Source organism: Antechinus flavipes, chromosome 3 (genome assembly GCF_016432865.1).
Source record: "Antechinus flavipes isolate AdamAnt ecotype Samford, QLD, Australia chromosome 3, AdamAnt_v2, whole genome shotgun sequence".
Classification (NCBI taxonomy): Eukaryota; Metazoa; Chordata; class Mammalia; order Dasyuromorphia; family Dasyuridae; genus Antechinus; species Antechinus flavipes.
In genome coordinates this window covers 406,632,796-406,653,125 of record NC_067400.1, presented here as the reverse complement: position 1 = coordinate 406,653,125, position 20,330 = coordinate 406,632,796, and the positions used below count along the sequence as shown (strand labels likewise).

The 20,330-nt window shown below is 33.4% G+C and overlaps 1 protein-coding gene across 1 annotated transcript in view; it reads right to left on the bottom strand.

Annotated features, from left to right (window-relative positions):
* Positions 1–11,033: 11,033 nt before the first annotated feature.
* PDE1A (phosphodiesterase 1A) overlaps positions 11,034–20,330 on the bottom strand; it is a 476,490-nt gene continuing 467,193 nt past the window's right edge. The window contains exons 14-15 of the mRNA XM_051986090.1: positions 15,443–15,564; positions 11,034–14,064 (exon numbers count right to left, since the gene is read on the bottom strand). Of these exons, the coding sequence (XP_051842050.1) occupies positions 15,485–15,564 (80 nt within the window). The 3' untranslated portion in view covers positions 11,034–14,064; positions 15,443–15,484. The remainder of the gene's footprint in view (positions 14,065–15,442; positions 15,565–20,330) is intronic.

Sequence of the window (20,330 nt, the reverse complement as noted above, 5' to 3'; positions counted from 1 at the left end):
GACTCTGGGCAAGTCATTTGACCCCAATTGCCTCAGCATAAACAAATAAACAAACAAACAAATAAATAAGTAAGTAAATAAATGAATGAATAAATAAATGAATAAATGGTGTTTTAAAATAATCAGATACAATTGAAAAAGCTTAAACAAGACATGAGTCAAGTACATACATTTTGGAAAGTGGGGATAGAATAAGGAAAAAAGAAGAAAGAAGGAAAAGAGGAGAAAAAGAAGAAAGAGGAGAAGAAAAAAGAGAAAGGAGTTAAAGGAGGAAGAGGAGGAGGTGGAAGAGAAGGAAGAGGAAAAGAAGGAGGAAGTATATGAGGAGAAAAAGGTAGAGGAAGAAGAGGAGGTAGTGGAAATGGAACAGCAGTTTTGACCAGACTTACTTTACTCCTTTTTGACCAGAGGAGGACTTTGAAAGTTTTGAAGGGTCCTGAGGTTTTTGAAAATTCAGGCTTCCTGTTGTTAGCCTAAATAATTGTTCTCAGATCATTTACCAGATGTGTCTACATAATTAGGAGCCAAGGACAGACTGGATTCCTAGGTCAAAAAAGGACCCTACTAAAGAGACTACATCATTCCCAAGGAAAATTTCCTTAGTACATTACAAATAGGATGGGGAGGCCTTCCAGCAACTAGGAGTTATGAGTCTTTGCAATATGTGTTCTCTAACTTTGGGATCATTTTCCTCTGTACTCTGTGAGGACTTTTGGAAGAGTATGTCTAAGACTCTTTTGGGGGAAGCTTTTTTTTTTTTTAACCAAGGCTTTTTATTTTGCCACTTTAGTAAACCCTTTTTACAGCTGGCTAACTAAATTCTTAATTGATAAGCTTGGAGGGAAGCATACTAATGTGAGTACAATCTAATGACTTTAGAGAATCATCTCTGATCCTTTAGGGGATACCCTAGAACCATGAGAAAGAGATGTAGCAAGTTTACCTCTGGAAATCTGACTGATCAGTGAAAGAAGTAGCTAAGAGTACATCAAAACCTATACTCATTATAGTGCCCCAGTGTAATTTCTTAAACTGTGGATTCAGATACAAATGCCAAATAATTTGTACTACATTTTCTTAGTTGTTGAGTATTAAAAATGTTCTTTATTACTATAATCCATAGGTCTCCTCTATCATCTCTGAACCCACAAAGTATAGATAGTGGAAGAATATGATCATTAATTCACCTAATTCTGGTTCATTTGCGTCCTATTAGGCTAGACAATTGAAACTCCAAAGTTAAACCAGGTTCAGATTATCAATTAATCAATGACCCAGCCATGCAAAAAATATTCAAACATTTTCTTCCAGAGTCGTTTGGGATTTATTATGTGTTATGAAGACATGGACCACATTTTTCTTTTAGGCAGCTAGAGGTAGATTTCATTGTGAGGAACAGAATATAGATTTCCTACTTCTTAATTTCTCTTTTATATGTCCTTGGTCTATAGCCTCTTTGTAACATTCCTACTTTGTCTTGACTCAGGAACTATTCACTGAGATCTAACAAAATATCCTTTATGGCTCTGTTTTTGCTTATGTGGCCCCTCAAAAGTCTCTAAGTGGGTTTGCATCAACACTGCTCATCACTGCTACTCTTGGTGCCCTTTTATACATGATTGTGAATGTGGCAGTGATCTTCATTCCTCCTAAGCTGCTTAGTAGGGAAAACAAATAAAACTTCTCTTCTTCCAGGCAAGAATAGCAAATCTCTTTGGAATAAGGTAGGGCTAAGTTGGAGGGGAAAGGAAAGGGAGGAACCTTAATGCAGGTCTCTCCCACCTCTCTCTGTAAAGCCTTCAGTTCTCTTAAACATATAACTTTAATACAGTTTAACACCTGTCAGGATAAATGTATGTGAAAATGAATAAACCTTAGGTTCTAGTTTGAAATAGTAATTTAGAAATAATAAACTGGCATGTCAAGTAAAGAAAAAAAAAAAAAGTCTTATCTTCCTTTCAAAAGTTATAGTGTGAGAAGAATTTACATAGTTCTCCATGCCATTTTCTAGAAAATATAAATAAATTATTTTTATAGGAAAAGAAAATAATTTGAGAAAATTAGATTCATTTTGTTTGCATAAAATCTCATTTACTGAAATTTTTTTCAATCTTAGTCACAATTTCTATGCTTCTTTCCTGTTTATTGCTATATGGTATTTTTTCAGTTGAGTTTGTGCCATCTAGTGGCTATAAGAATTTCTTTTCCTGAAGAGTATAGGATTGTTACTCAATTTCTCTTTCTCACTTTGAAAAAAAAAAAAAAAAACTCAAACTTGCAATTATAAGATTTAAGTCTTCTACCCTGTATTTTTATTTGTCCCTCTAGATTTGGCTCATTGAAGCAATTAGTTCCAAAGAGATGGAGGCCATCCATCTGGTGTATACAATGAAAAGGGCAAGGGTGCCTTCACTGTTTCTAGCTCATCTCTAAGTTAGACCTAAGGGGAAAATCCTGAAGTCTAGCATAATTCATTGTTCAGAACAGGATTTTTGCATCTCTGCAGTGCTGAAAAAGCCTTTTTGTGGAGGGAGGGAAAAGAGATGTAACCATATTCTATAAATTCTACAAAATAAGGATCTCTGACTAAAACTAAAACAAAACAAAATAAAGCCATACATGTTTCATTCCATTATTATGAGCATTCTTTCAAAGACACTTGTTTCAATGTTAGACTTTTTAATAAACTGTTAGTATTTTGATCATGGTAACAGTAGAGCTTTGTTGAACTATATCCTACAGTACATATTTATTTTCTTAATCCAAAATGTTTATTCCAAGACTTGGTTATATAAAACAGGATTCTGAATGGCTTACTATCATATAGAAAAATTATGAAAATTTAAAAAATAGATCTGCTAATAATAGGTAACGTCTTCATAGTGTTTTAAAGTTTATAAAATGCTTCACATAATAATTGCAGTTGATTTTCACAATTCTGTGAGTTGTGATGATATTATATTTGTCATGTAAGGAAACTGAGTCTCAGAGAATTAAGTAATTTTCAGTCAATAAATGCTAATTAAGCACTTACTATGTGCCAGCCACTGTACTAAATATTCAGTTCTCAGGAGTCAAATAGATAGAAATTGTTTGAGTAAGAACTAAACAGAGATCTTCATTACTCCAAATTCAGAATTCTAATACCTCAAATTAGCTTTCACAAAGATAGCAATGATGGGAGGAGAGGGAGATTGAACGAAATGTTTAAACATCATTGTGGCTTTTTTTATTATGGCGATTTGGGGTTATTATAAGTTTAAATATTCTTTTAAAAAAATCTCATTACAAAAGTATTTTATGGTTTGTGTCTGGGTATATCTCATATTCTAATCTTTGAGGTCTTACCTTAAAAAAAAAAGTAGGTAATAATGGAAAAAACTAAATTCAGAGCTAGGAAAACTAGGTGTTTCCCCATGGTGGTAGCAAGGAATTTAATTATAATTCTCTTATAATAGTCTAAGTGAGTGATTATTAGGGCATAAATTAAATCAGAGTTTTCTAAACTGTGTAGTAATGGTCCCTAATTGGGTGCTGAACTCTTTTGGAAGGATATGAAATAATGGCCAAAATTATTAGATCTGGTAAACTCAGAAATAAACAATCTCTTTGGAAATTGAAATCAACATAATATCTGTCATATTTCTAAATGTCATTCATATTTTGCTAAATACAGAATAGTTGTTTTCTTCTAATATTATAACTTTTAAAAATAGAATTTAAAAATTAGAAGTAGAAAAAATAGTCATAATTATTTGAAATTTACAATAATTCAATTTAGATTTTACTCTTTCAAACTTTTTTGTCTTTAATTTAAAAAAACTGAAATATACCCCTTTATACTAGTTAAAATTACAATAAGCTTGAAATGAAAATTCATTGGTTCAGTAAAAACTAATACAATCAAAGACAACAGAGAAAGTTTAAGTAATGAACATATAGAAATACAAAGTAAAAATCTTCTATAGGAAGATCCACTCTCATCCCTTGACTTATTTTCAAACTCTACTGGATCCTTCCTAACTGCCTATAAACATGTTGTGTCTGCCATCCTGAATACACAAACAAACAAAATCTCCCTTGATTCTTCCATACCTGCTAACTCTTATCCTATTTCTCTTATACCCTTTGTAGCTAAACTTGGACGTCCCTATCTAGAACAAGTGTCTCTCCTGTCACTCCTTTTACTTTTTTATTAAATTCTTACCAGTCTGGCTCCTGATCTTATTGCATCTAAACTTCTCTCTCCAAAGTTAGTGACCTCTTGGTGGCCATTTTTCACTCTCTTTGAAGTCTTTGTCACTGTTGATCTCTCTCAACTCCTTGATCTTTTCTTTTTAGTTTTTTGGATCACTACTGTTTCCTGATTCTCTTCCTACTTATCTGACCACTCATTTGCCATCTCCTTTGCTGGATTCTCATCCAGATCACACCATTTAACTTTAGGTGTCCCTCAGGATTCTGTTCTAGATCTCCTTTTCTCTTTTCCCTCCTTACTACTTTATTTGATTTCATTAATTCCCATGGATTTAATTACTATCTCTATGCTGATGAATCTCATATCTCCCCTACTCTGTATTAATCTCTTGGCTGACTTCCAATTTCACATCTCCAACTGCCTTTCAGGCATCTTGAACTGAATATCTAGTAGACATCTTGAACTCCATATGTCCCAAACAGATTTCATTATCTTTTCCCCTAAAACCTGCCCCTCTCCTATCTTCCCTATTAATGTAGAGAGCAACACCATCTTCTCAGTGCTTCAGGCTCTCAATCTAGGAGTCTTCCTGGATTCCTCATTATCTCTCATCCCCCACAGCCAGGCTATTGCCAAGATCTGTCACATTTGCAATGTCTCATAAATAGATTCCCTTCTCTCCTGACATTGTCACCACTTTTAGTGTAGGCCTTCATCACCTCAGGCCTGGATTGTTACACTATCCTGCTAGTGGGTCAGCCTAACTCAAAACTTTCCCTAATCCAATCTATCCTACATTCTTCCATTAAAGTGATTTTCCTTAAGTGCAAATATAAAAATGTCATCTTCCTACTCAATAAACAGCAGTCAATACAAAATACTCTGTTCAGCATTCAAAGACTTTCATAATCTAGCCCCCTCTTACCTTTCCAGTCTCCTTATACCTTATTCCTTAATAGTTAACTTTTCCATGTGGTATCACTGGTCTTCTGGCTGTTTCACGAACAAGATGCTCCATCTCTCAGCATTTTCTCTGACTCTGCCCCAAGAATCTCTTCTCCCTCTTCTGCTCTAACATTCTTGGCTTCCTTTAAATCTCAATTAAAATTTCACCTTTTTTAGAAGCCTTCCCTAATCCCTCTTAATTCCCTTTTTTTTTCTTTGAACTAATTTCTATTTATCCTGTATATAACTTGTTTTGTATACATTTCTTTGCATGTTCTCTCCCTCCTTAGACTGTAAGTTCCTTTTGGGGTAGTGATTGTCTTTTGCTTCTTTTTATCTTCAGCATTAAAGACATATTGCAGATAGCATGAAATCTAGTAAATTGAGAACTTTCAAGTATTTCTGATAAAAAAAAATAGCAGAATTGCAGCTTTGACATTCAAACACAGGACTCAAGAGAAGCAAAGAAGATAAATAGGTATGAGAGATCATAAGGGATTTAATAAACATGCACTGGGAGAAGAGAGAAGAGAGAAAATAAATGGGAAAAATTATTTCAAAATAGAGCTTTTTACAATGGTGAGATTATTGGGGGGTTGAGAGTGGACAATACTAAAATCTTACTCTTTTCTGAACTGGCTCAAGGAGGGAAGAATATATGTGTATATCTGTGTTGATAAATTTATCTATCAATAGACACGCATACAGTTGTATATATACACATAGACCCATTTCATTTTTCTTACTGGCAATTTTATTTTTTCTTTTAAACTAAATTAACCAATATTTTATCTATTTTGTTATTTTTATAAAAAGCTGCTCCTAGTTTTTTTAGTTCATTTTTTTTTTTTTTTTTTGCTTACAATTTGATTAATCTCTCCTTTGACTTTTAGATTGTCTATTTGGGTGTTTCATTGGGGAATTTAAATGAGTTGGCTTTTTAGTTATTTTAATTGCATGCATAGTTCATTTATCTGTTCTTTCTGTTTGTTTTTTTTTTTTTTTTTGTTTTGTTTTTATTGCGGTAAACACTTAGAAATACACATTTTCTTCTAAGTACTACTTTGGCTGCAGATCACAAATTTTGGAATGTTTTTTCATTATTGTCATTTTTAATGAAAGGAAAGGTATACTCTTAGATATATACTTATTTCTTGGTTGTAAATGATACTTCACAAAATCTAGCTACATATTAGAGCATAAGATCCTCACAAATATTAATATAGCCTAACCATCTTTACCAGTCATATACGTTCAGTGGCAAGACAAAAGTTAAGATGAATGGTGATGACTTGGGATTCAGTTGATGTCTTTGGTGGTGATGACTTGGAATGCAGTTGATGTCTTTGGTATTTTGAATGTCTGACCAAGCTCTAAACATTCCACAGTGCTTGCTTCAGCATTTTTCATGGTCACTGGAACAAATTATCCTTATTTGTCTGTTCCACTGGGGGAAGTTTTTACATGCTTGGGGTGGACATCCTCTTAACTTAATGATAGATCTGAGACTTGTTAGTTACTCTCAACTTGGCTTAGCCTGTCTGCTGACTTACTGGGGGTATGTGCAATGTGTGCTACAGCTTTTTGGACTCACAGCAAAAGGCTTGTCAGGTCACTGGTCTGGAGTCAAGAAGACATGAGTTCAAATCTGTCCTCAGACATTTACTAGCTGTGTGACCACAGTCAAGTCATTTAACACTTTTGCCTCAGTTTCCTTAACTGTAAAATGAACTAAAGAAGGAAATGGAAAACTTCAATATCTTTGCCAAGAAAATACTAAATAGAGTCAAATATGACTGAACAACAAACTCAAACAAAAGAAGAAACACTTATTAATTGTAAATTGAAATATCTTGAAAATGCATGTATAGAATATATTGGCAAGACAAGAGATATTTTTCTGAAGAAAAATGGAAACTTTTAATGAATGACATTTTTAATTATACTACTGAGAGTAGCTAGGTTGCAGAGTGCCTAGGTCATGCCTGAAGTTAGGAATACTCACCTTTCTGAATTCAAATTTAGCCTATGAAATGGCAAAACACCTCTGTCAAGAAAACCCCAAATGACACAAAAATTGGTTACAATTGAAAAACAACTGAAGAACAATAACAAAAATTATACTCTGATATAATGGACATACACAAAAATGAAACACTCCTGTCATAAGGAAGCTTAAACTTCAATATATAATAAATGCATACAAATGCATTTATTAAGGTCCTTCATCATGAGCAGCACTGGGCTTTATAAAATAGAAAAAAAAAAGATAATCTCTTCTTTCAGGGAATTTATATTCTAATATTTTAATCAAAGGGGATAAGATAGAAAAAGCTGATTGATAATTCTTAAGAGTGCAGTAACAGGGCATATGATCACTCAATATTTCTTAAGATACAGTATTAAAGAATGTGGTGGTTTTCCTTATTACTGGAAGGAATATGATGATGATGATGATGATGATATGTAGAATTTATATAACACTTTGTTTGCAAAGTGCTTTATAAATATTATTTAATTTGATGATTCCCTGCTAATTAAACAAGTGTAAGTGGGTGTATCTCTCCCACCAAAAGGGACAAAAAGGGATTTTGGGGGAAGTGAGGAGTGAATCTGAAATTTAGAATGGATCTGTTGGTGCAACTTCCTTCCCCTAGAAGACGAAGATTAAGCATCAGAATTTAGCTGAAAAGGGAAAAGAGGAAGCCAATGTTGACAGTAAAGTTAGTGAGAAGAGTAGATTCTAGTGGGATCTGGGCCTCCTTGTAGCCTGTTTCTCTTTACCCTCTGGCATTCACTGGCATAAATAAAACAAACACCAGGCAATTTGAGGGAGAAGAAAAGTGTAGTGACAGCTGGTGGGGAGTTAGAAATAGAAGGTAGTATTTCAGCTGGGTTTTGAAGGAAAGAAGGAATTCTAAGAGATAAAGAGGAGAAAATACATTCTAGGCAGTGGGGATATATCACCTGTGTAAAGACACAGATGAAAGATGAAATATTGTGTGGAACAGACACCAAGAAGTCTACTTACATTGCAGATTGCTGAAAGGAGAACAATGTATATAACAAAACTGAAAAGGTAGGTCAAAGGCAGAATGTAAAAGGCTTTTAAAAAAAAAACAGAGGGCTCATGTTTGATAATAAAGCCAATAGGGAATTTAGAGGTTGCTAAGTGATATAGATGGAAACTTTTGGAAACTGTCTCCTAGGAGAGATTTTTAACAGTAAGTTGTTTAAGAGGCTATCACAAGAGTCCAGGCAAGATGAGGATATGAAATAGTGGCCATATGAATGGGGAGGGACAAAAGTGAAATAGGTCACAGAGATAAAAATGCCAAGATAATGCACCTGATTGGATATATGGAATAAGGAATAGTGAGAGATTGAGTATAATATCAAGTTGTTGGATGACTAGAAGGATAGTGGAGTCCTTGAAAGAAATAGAGAAGTTTAAAAGAGAAATAGATATTATGATTATGATCTGTCAAGTATGAATATAAAATAAATTGAATTCCTTACGCCAAAGTACTTTCAAGGAAATTGGATCTAAAAGAGGAAATTGCCCCTTTTCTTAATAATGATAATGTGAAAGAAATTAATTTTATAACAAAAAATTGCTATTCAAACTTTGTTCAATATTTTGAAAAAATATACTCAAAATAAAGATTTCAAACTCATACTCGGATTCATAGAGATAAGATGATTATATTTATTTTAAAAAGTTAGAAACACAGGGAATAAACTTACAAAGCCACATTTTTATTTCTTTCCTAATTTAAAAAATACCATCTCTGAAAATGAAGTTAAAAAAAAAAAGAAAAATGTTTATGAATCAGTTCACTGGTCTGTGAAAGCAGCTGTTATTTTTACAGAACCAGATATTTCTAGATATGAATCAATTGGAAACCTATTTGTCTCTGACAAATATAATACATTTACTCACAGTTGATCTAAATGAGAGTAGCTAAAAATTTTGTCTTCTGAAAATTCATTGAAATAAGAAATTGAATTTCAGGATTCTGTTTTGTTATTGTTGACTAAAGAGCTCTTTGGTTCAACAAAAAAGTGATATAAACTTTACCACCATTCATACCAGCTCCAAAAATGATCCTTAAACTAATCAGCTAGTCAGTCAGCCAATTAATATTTATTAAATGCTTACTAAGTGCCAGGACTTATTCTGATTTCTGGGAAAAATATAAAACACATTAGATTCAGGTTTTGTCATACAGTACTAAATATTTACTTTATATCTATCTAACTATTTATCATATTCATTTATTCACTTTTTTATTTGTTTGTTTTGGTAGGTAAAGAAAGGGAAGGGGCTAATATCAGATGTTTTAGGACTTTTCTGACCATACATTTCATCTATAACAAAAAATGTTTTAGTGGCTCTGTTGCTTTGGGGGCCATATTGAACCTTGTTCTGTGGTAATGGCGATGTCCCCTGCTTTCCACATTGCCATTGTCTCAAGCTATATTTCCTGGAGGAAAGGTGTAGGGAATTGTTGGGGTAGGGACAATTAGATAGCACAAGTTTGATAGTACAATAGACCTGGGGAATTTGAAACCTTGTCCTCTTAATGATTTAGTGAAGAGACCTGAATACTGTAGCTTGATTACAAAGATGAAGACAATCTCTATCTTCTCTCAAAAAATGAGATCCTTAGGACTTCTAAACCTACAGCTGAGATCTTTCACCCTCATAAATTGCTCTCCTATCTATTCTGCTTGAAGTCTCCCCAGAAAGATCCTTATGTCTGTCACTTACATCAGCCAGTTTTTTTATGTCTCTACCATTCCGGGCTCACATGCTTTGGGTCTAAAGGAAGTCTCTGTCTGCCCCAGCTCTCATATCTTCCCCCACCTCCCACCCTGTCCTTATGATTTAGCCAACATAAAGATTCCACCTGTGTGATTAAATATTTATACATATATAAATACTTATGCATATGTTGTTGTTTGACCTCCGTTCTTAAAGAGAACTGTGACATCAGGGAAGGGATGCCATGAAATGCAAGTGAACTAGATTTAAGGAAGGGAGGGCAGTGCAAGATCACCTGCCTCACTTTCCCCTCCAGAGCCATCTAGGTTCTGTGTGGCCCAATATAGATCCAGTTGATTGGAGATAGATCTAGATGAAATGGGAAATCTAGAACTTTTTAAGCTAAGATCTTCAACAGATCTCAGTTTGACTGGGCCACACCCATTCAATGATTAAGGCTAGGTAGCAATTGAGGCAAAGAATTTCCTTTTTCATCTAGTCCCATAAAAATAAATAAATAAATAATGACTCTGAGAGGAGAAGACCCTCAGAGTTTCTGACCAAACTGAAATAATTGCTATTTCCATTTAATTTGATGTGATTAGAACTCAAATAATGACCAAATGGGGTTTGGTCTAGGTCCTATTCATGTACATGCATATAGATATGAAATACACATTATATATTCTATAATCACTAGGTTTCACTATGGAGCATGAGGGTGGCTGGCTGTCAACCAAGATTTCACATATAAAAGTAGCAGAGGATGAGATTTTAATTCAAGTGCTTTATTTTGTTTTATTTTGTTTTAACTCTAGATATAGTTCTTTTCACTCCCATTCCCAGCTCTAAACTTGTATCCTCAATTATTTTGAATAACTATAAAATAGATTCGACTAGCTGACCTCTAATAATTTTCACAGCTCCAACACTTCTCTGAATCTGTGATTATGTGACTTAAACCAAAATCTATGGGTATTTATTGATATATTCTTTACCTTTGCTGATAATAATGTTCTGGAAAACATATATGTATGGACAGTTGAATTTTTTGCCAAATTTCCTTTGTAACTATGGTCCACAAAAATTACATTACATTGAACAACAAATGGTTCACAATGCTTCTCCTCAAATATGATTTATTTAGCAATATCATAATAGGAAATATGGACAAGTACAGATAGTAAAAACACAATTGTAGAAGGTTGCCATGATAAAAATTAAATTAAAGAGTTATTCTTTAGATCCTAAAGCACATTATTTTTACAGGAGAGTTCTGTTAAACAGCAAACATTTGAGTCCAAGGTACAAGCCTGAATGATGTCTCCTCATAATAAGGTAAAGGGGAACGAGAATCAGGGCAGGTTTCTGTATGACCACTGGGGAGAAGCATAAAGAATAAGTAGTTTTGCTTTCAGGGTAGATTTGGTTGTACTCCCTCCCATTCTTCACTAATACATTTACTGTCCTGGGAGAATCTGAATTGAGTGGATCTTTTAAATTGTCTCAAACAGAAATAGAAAAAAGGTATTAAAAAAAAAAAAAAGCATGAAATGGTCCAAAGAGATGATTCAGGTAAAAAATTTGGAATCACTTTTCTCTGGGACACTACCTCATGACAGTCTCTTACAGTATTTAGAAGGATAAAATGGAAGTAAAGAGTGTTTATAATTTCATTTTTTATGGGCAACTGTTAGAAAAGGAAAATCCTTCTACTAATGAAGGTTGACACTTTCTCTTCCACAGATGGCCTTAGAGAGTTGCCTAGAGAATTAAGAGGTTAAATACTCAAGGTGACACAGCAAGAGATGTGACTTGAATTAAAATCTCCCCAGTCCAGAGGCCAACTTTCTACCTGCTATGCCACACTGCCTCTCAGGAAGATAGTAAGTGGATAATTTTGTTTAAAGGCAAGACAGAGGAATTGATGAATTCTGTACAGATGCATTTATTTTGGTAATGAAATCCAGTAGTCCTTAAATTATTCATAGAGAAACAAAGTGGTCAAACTCCCTATATTTCAGAATCTGTTTTTTTCATTGTTCTTATGTTGAGAGGATCTAAAGCTTTATTAAAAGGCCACGGAGAACAACATTGCACATTAGGCTTTACAAATAGTTAAATTCTAAGTTTTAAATGAGTTGGTATGGACATAGTCTCTCTACCTGACAAATAGCTGGCTTAAAACTAATACCATGAAGTAATTATATTATTTTTTCCCTTTCTATACCAGAGAAGAAAAAGAAGGAAAGAAAAAAAGTGGGGGGGGGAAGAGAAGAAATGATAAAAAATAGGAACAAAGGAAAGAAAAGAAAGAAAAGAAAGAGATTTTTTTTTAAATGAAGCAAAGTGGCCAAGATATACATATGGAATTATTCTCTTCAACACTATCAGTATAGATCAATCTTTAGTCTTAAAATAAAAATATCAAGTGCATTGTAACACCTATGATACAGTTTCCTTATATAGCTGTGTTGCGTAAGAGACTGAGGCTAAACAAAAACTAAGAGCCTCATTCACAAGACATGGAAATGCACTTTGTACACTTCTTATGCAAACATATTTCATACATTAAAATTATGCATACCAAATATGCATATTAGATATGGCTTACACATTAAAAGTAATCTAAGTTGTAAAAGACACAATTCTTCTACCTTTATTTGCAAGCTTAGAGTTTTATCCATTTAAAAAAATATTGCTTAAACATTGCACAAACCAGAAAGGAAGCAGGCCCAAAGAACGACAGATCTCCTTAGTTTTAATGTGACAATTGGCTCATTTCTTAATCTATGGTGATTCTGGTGATATTTTGAACAGATTTTTGTGCTCCAAAAACATATGGACATATCAAATATATAGAAATTCTTGTCTACCTCAAATTCTCAGTGAAAATTCACAAAATATGATCTAAGCTAATCATTCTCTCAATTCTCAAAGGAAAAAAAACGATTCTTCATTTTGGAGCAACCTGGAAGTTCTTATACATGCACATAGCATTATACCACTGGGAGCAGATTGAGGGAGATGAATAAGAGACGACAAGACTGGAAATTCTTCTCTGATTAGTGCAGTAAGGGAAATATATATGTATGTGTGTATACATATTTGTCTATACATACATATCTGGGATTCCAAATAGAACATTTCAACCAGCACTTGTTGAATATACATTTTCATTTTATATACATACATCTTTCTTTTATTTTGACCATCAATGGTATTCACTATTTTTTCTTTTTCCTGCCAGGTCCAACATTCCAGCTGGTAAATTCTCGATTTGGTTCCAAATATTCCTTTTAGCAATGCCCAAAGACATTTTTTTTGTTTATTCCTTTTGTCTCCTTTATTGCTCAAAGACACTTCTTTGAGACTCTAACCCTTTGGGGGGTCAGTTTTTATTTGACTCATATTGACATCACCATAATCAATGGCACATGCTCTTAAGATTTTGATTAGATAATGTAGACAATGATGATGATGAGCTACAAGTTGACCGGTTAGTTTCAGACAAAGGTTCCATTGACTTTTATCAGAAGTTCTCAGTCATAATGAGGTGTCCACTACTTTGTAGCCACAATACAATTGTATATTCATTGCTTTCTTAAGTGACTTTGTTCCCAAACACTGATAGAAATCTAACAAGGATGATTTAAATGGTCTGCCATCCAAGACTGAAGAAATTTTTCCCCCACAAGTTTTAAAAAAAGAAATTGCCAACTGCAGCAATTTTCATAAAACAGTACATCACAGAATAGTTGAATGAATGAACGAATACATATTATATTTATACACATTTCACAGTCAGCTAAGTTAGAATAGCTTTCAACAATGCAGATTTCAAAAGTAATCCAACTTTTGACTGAAAAGGTTTTTGTGTTTTTTTGTTTGTTTTTTTCTGGCTTGATTGAAGAAGGCCAAATAGTAGAGGAAACACAATGATGATGACACGATGATAGTAATAATAATGAGAAAACACTACCAAAACTTTGAAAATATCAAAATGGCCTGAGTTACCAGCTCAGGATTCCATGTTTTTAACATAATTTTCTTCCATTATCATCCATTAAAAAGGGCAGGGTCGAAAAATATGCTTAGAGTAGAGCCTCTGGCCATTTGAGGATTAGGAAATATATGTGCTGTTCTGATTTTTCTGAAACAAGATCCAAATAAAAATCAAAGATCATGATTTCATCATTCCATAAATATCTTTCATTTCTAATTAAGCCAATATTAATTTTCACAAAAAGATTTATGTGTAAGACATCAGTGATTTAGCATTACAATTAACCATGAATTAAAATGTCAATAATTTCATTTAATAAAAGAACACTGCAATTTAGAGTGAAAATTTGAGTTTCAGTTTTGGCTCTGTTGTTTGCTATCTTTGGAACCTGTGAAATTTGGCCTGTTTTTCTCAATCTATTTTCTTCTTCTTTTTTTTTTTAATTAAAGGTTTTATTAAAAAATATATGCATGGATAATTTTTCAACATTGACCCTTTCAAAGCCTTCTGTTCCAAATTATCCCCTCCTTCTTCCCATCCCCCCCTTAGATGGCAGGTAGTCCAATATATGTTAAAATATATTTTAAAATCCAATATATGTATACATATTTATATAGTTATCTTGCTGCACAAGAAAAATTGAATCAAGAAGGAAAAAAAAAACTGGGAAAGAAAATAAAATGCAAGCAAACAGTAACAGAAAGAGTAAGAATACTAAATTGTGGTCCACACTCAGCTCTCTCTTTGGGTATGGATGACTCTCTTTATCACTGAATAATTGGAGTCATCTCACTGTTGGAGAGCCATGTCCACCAGAATTGATCATCGTATAGCCTTATTGTTGCCATGTATAATGTCAATTTATTTTCTATTGGCAAAATTAGTGAGATGATATATATATATAAGCAAAAGAGTACCTTCATGGCAGTTCTTAGAGTTATTATTGCCAGTTTTTCATGGAGGAAAGAAATAGCTTTTAACTATTACTCTCAGGTAGATAGCTTGACAAGGACATTTCCATGTATACTTGAAATGATGAGTGCAACTATTCTTATAGCAACATTCTTTGAGAGGTTTTTAGTGAATCTAGTAAAGTGCTTATGTTGTAATATGTTTAATCAGTGCTTAGAATTTTGCCTAAAACTAAGCAGGTGCTTAATTAAAGCATGTGGTAAGTTATATCATTTATCTGTACAATAGTTTGCAGAACTTTTGTCCTTCAAGTCTTAGTCTTACGTTAAATAATAATAATAATAATACAGACTTCCAATATTTATTTTGCTTTTCATTTAAATTCTAAAATTTTGGCTATTGATTTCAGGTATGAATAAAATTGTTAGTGACTCAGAAGAGGTATACAGTTATGAATGTTTTATCTTTTATAAAACTGCTGATAGAAGTTACATAAGAACCTTTAAAGGAGAATACTGTAATACAATGTTCAAATAAAGCAACTCATACAAATATTATTATAAGCTATATGCTCTTTGGGAATTATGTTTTAAGACTATTAAAATGGAATTACCTCTCATTTGTAATACATCAGAAGCCTTTAAATGTCTCAAACCTACTGGTGGCGAATCACTTCACGTTTTTCTTCTGTGGTATTTATTACCTCTTCTGAGTTCTTGCAAAGCTCAGGCTCACCTGAAGGAAAAAGAGACAAGTCATTGGGAAGACTAAGTAAGCAGGTATCAAATTATGCTTATGAGGCTTTATAGCATAATTCTCCAAAATCATCAGGCATTTAACTTTCATTGAGTAAACTGAAGCTTGAAAAGTTATGGTAATTATATAATACTTTAAAACCTACAAAAATATGAACTAGGAACACAAAGAGGAAAAAGACAAGGCAAGTTTAAACAAAAATTGAATATCACAGACAGATTGTGTCTTTAGTCCCCTTTCTTTAGGAAAAAAAAAGTTAAAACTGAAAAGACATAAACAAATCCCAGGATTACTTCTCTTTCTCCATGTTCCATTGAAATTCCTATGGATTTAAGATAAATGAATTTAAGGGATTAGATTGTGTTTAAGAAATAGTGTAGCTGGAATACAAAATTGAGTGGAATTTATAATCACTTAACTCATATAATTTTTCAAAGCCATAAAAATTGTTTAGACGAAGATCTCTAACCTAAAAAAGATAATATAGATCCATGACATGAGATTTCCTCATCTAGGTTTATGAATAAAGGGAAAAGAAGAGAAAAAAATAATTAAGAACAAAATGTGACATTAAAAAAAATCTCTACTATAGTATTTATCTCCCCCATAATGCCTTTTAGTACAGAGTTTTTACTTGGTTATAAACAATTAGTCAATGAAAATCCATTAGCTATTAAATAAGAGGTCTAAAAAACGGGTCCTGGTTCTGCTATTTAATATCAGAATGATCTTGGGTCAGATACTTAACCTATATGGGCCTTGGTTTTCTCTACTATAAAAATGGTTTGAATTATATAGTTTATAAGTTGTCTTCTAGTCCCAAACCTATGATTCCATGAGTGATGTATATATTTTATGTCAATTTGTATGTTGAGGAAATCAGAGATGCCAAGAATTTTTTTACATGGGAAAAAAAATTAAGACATAAATTATAAGAAGTACCATCAAGAAGTACCATTGGGCTTAGGACAGAAAGTAATCAATCAGAAAATTTATTATAACAAGGCTTGAGAATTTCTGTTTTGTTCAAAAAGACTTTCAGAGACAGGAGAGGGCATTTCAATCGGACTGTCCATTGGCTCCCCTCACATCCCTGTGACTTTCCAATTCAAAAAGAATTCCTTGGCCATCATTCTCCTAAATATGTTCTCTTTTCTTATCAGGATGTAATCTCCTTGAGAGCAAAGATGCTTCTTCCTTTTTTTCTATTTGATTCTCTTACCCTCAGCATAGTACTTGGCACATAAGTGCTTATAAATATTTTCATTCAACAAAATTAGTTTAAAAAGTGAACCCTTGAGGAAAAGTATTGAGTAATAGAATCGTCCATCTTTAAAGTACTGCTTCACAAATTTGCCTTGAGATCTGTTTGGTACTAAGAGGTTAGGATGATAAAAAGCAAACAGACATTCATTTAAAGTAATATTTTAGGACCAGTATCAAACAGAGGTCAGATTATATCTACCTCTTTCTATTTTGTATTTATATTTTTGTATTTATAAAGCAAAATGAATATGTAGATTTAAGTATATATGTCTATGTATCTAATTTAATATCATGCCCAGCTTCCAGCTACATTGCTGCAAGATTTAAGACATGTCATATAATAGTAGTTTTGAGACTATGTGAACCTCCATCATTTTCATCTTCAAGTAAAAATTGCAAATTAAGTGAGATTTTGGAGCCTCCGTCTGGCCAAGAACAAACATCCTTACTTGGTGCACAAGATCTGCAGTTGTGGGCCAAGCACCTATCTTTTAGATACTATTGGCTATTGCTACTAAAAATTGATATGTTTGTCTTAGGCACTGTATTATTACATGGTAGACTTGTGTAAAAGGGAGGATAGTAGGGAAGAGGGGAAACATATTTCTCCTGCATTTATAAAATAATATTCTGCTCATGGCCTGATTATCTTTCTGGAAATTTGAAGTCTGCCTCTGGGGCAAACTTCCAACTCTTACTCTAATGGATGAGCCCTTTCCCTCATATTGCCTGGGACCAAGTCACTAAGCCATAACCTCCAATCTTTTTAGCATGTGATCTCAGTTCTCTTTCTAGCTCTTCTGTATGTACCTTCCTCCATTATAAAAATAAGCTATTTGGAAATAGAGACTTGCTTGCTTCTATTTGTTTCCCTTGTACTTTAGCACAAACCTCTGCACATAGTCAATGTTCAATAAATGCTTAGTTTATATCTATCTGTCTGTCATCTATTTCTTGGGGAATTTATCTCACCACATGGGAATGGGAAGAGCAATGAGTTTAGAGTCAGAGGTTCTGGGTTCATATCCTGCCTATGTCACTTGCTAGCTGGATGCCACTGGTCAAATAATCTCTGTTATATGAAGTCATTTTTCTCTAATTTTTTTTTCTCTGAAGAACTTTGGAATCGATTGTATGACATAAGAGACACTGGTATAAGACCATCCAGGATGGTATGCCTCTGTCAAAAAAAGTCTTTGTGCTCCATGAGCAAAGCAGGATTGCAGTAATTCAAAAGAAAGACAAGATACCCAAATTTAGAGACATCTCCACTTCAAATATTTGTGCACCAGCTGTGATAGTGCCTGATTAGCCAAAGTCGGACACACTATATCTTAACCCCCAATATAGTGATGTCATTTTGGTCCTTTTTGACCAACCAACTAACCAACTAACAAAGCTATTATGAAGATCAAATGAGATAATGGATATAATACCTCTTTAAAATTGCTATGTAAATACTAGCAATCAGTCTCTAATGGCATACAGATGGTCCAAAGCAGTAATAGCAGAAGGCACTCTATCTAAAATACCATCAAATATTCATTATGAAAAAAAGAAGGATCATGATCCTTTAGGGACTGTTATTTTAATGACCATAATGTATCTATACATAAATACATACACATAATTATATTTACATAGGTGCTTTATATAGAAAAGCATATTAATATTTTTCAACCTATACCTATATATCAATTTCTGCATATGTTCATATATGTGTATATATGTATATATATTCTCATTTGTATATGATGACATATTTATGCATCATTCAATTCATATCATGTAGAATTATATTAGGGTAGATTTTTTTGTTGTCATATTTTTCAGAAGGTACTGTTTTACTGCTTCAAATTCATTGGTGAGCCATTATAATTTACAGGTCTATAGGTCTTGTATCTGGCCAAACTTTCCCTATCAGTTCCCACACTTGTACTTTTAAACTCTTTTGTCTGAATTTACTCCTTCCCAGAGTCCACAAAAATCAACCATTTTAAACTATCACTTCTGTGCTGAATATTTCCATATCTATAGCTTAAATCTTGGCTTCCAAACCCATGCTTCCAACTTCTTATTAGACATTTCTATCAGAATATACAGAATATACTAGAACTCAGTATATATAAAATCATAATTTCCCCTCCATTCCAAACTCAATCTTTTTCAAATGCAAATTTATTCTATTACCTAGAATTGAAAACTTGGAGTGATCTTTGATCCCCTGAGTTCTGTACTGCCCATATTCAAACTGTCATCTTATTTTCAGTTTATCTCAGAAAGCCCTTGTATCTATGGTATATTAATCAATCAATAAGCATATATCAAGCACCTACTATGTGCCATGTAGCCTGTAAATAGTGTGTCAGGCCTAGAGTCAGGAGGGCTATTGAGTGAGAGAGATACAATGAAAAAGTTAGGAAAGTCCTGTATGTATACAATCAGGCACTAAAATTTTACAGAAAAAGGGGGAGGCATTAGCAGCCAGAAGAATTAGGGAAGGCTTTACGTAGGAGATGGCATTAGACCTGATCTTTGAAGGAAGCTAGGAATTCTAAGAGTTATAGTTGTGAAAAGGTGATTCACTCCAGATCTAAGAGACAGTTTATGAAAAGGCACAGGAAACAACAATTATAGTAATTTGGGGTCCTAGGCGGTACAGCTGATACAGCACCATGCCTGGAGTTAGGAAGATGAGTTCAAAGATCCAGTTTCAACACTTATTAGCCATGTAACCCTGAGCAAAATACTTAACTCTGTTTGCTTCACTTCCTCACCTTTAAAATGAACTGGAAAAATAAAAGTATTTTTGCCAAGAAAACCTCAAATGAAGACATAAGTGAAAAAGCAATTGAACAACAAAACAACAAATAACAACAAGAGGTGATTAGGGCCTAAACTAAGATAAGAGCCATGGGAGTTATAGCTATGTGAGTAAAGGGGACAGATATGAAAAATGTAAGGTTGATAGTTCCAACAAGAATTGGCAGCTGAATGGATATTTAGAATGAAAGAGAATGAGCTCTGAGGTTATGAAACTGGATAAATGATAGTGGTAGTTTTTATACAGAAGTAATAAACTCAGAACAGGTGTGGTTTTGGGGGAACTAATGAGTTATGTTGTCAGGATCAGTTAAAGAATGAGGATGCTTAGCCTTAGGGGGAAAAAAAAAACTGAGGGCACTCATGATAGCTGTCTTCAAGTATGTAAAGTCTGTCCTGTGGAGGATGGATTAACAGTCAAGAAGTATTTTTCTAATTTCCAGGGATTGTGATAAACTCTTAAGTATACAAAGAAAGACAAAATTGTACTCCTACTCTTAAGGAGATCACATTCTGATATGCTGGGGGTGGGGTAAAACATTTGTTTTCACCCACAGGACAAAACCAGATATGATGAGTGGAAGCTGTAAAGTGGCAAATTTAAACTTGATGTCAGGAAAGCAAAGCAAACAAAACTTCCTAACAATTATAATAAT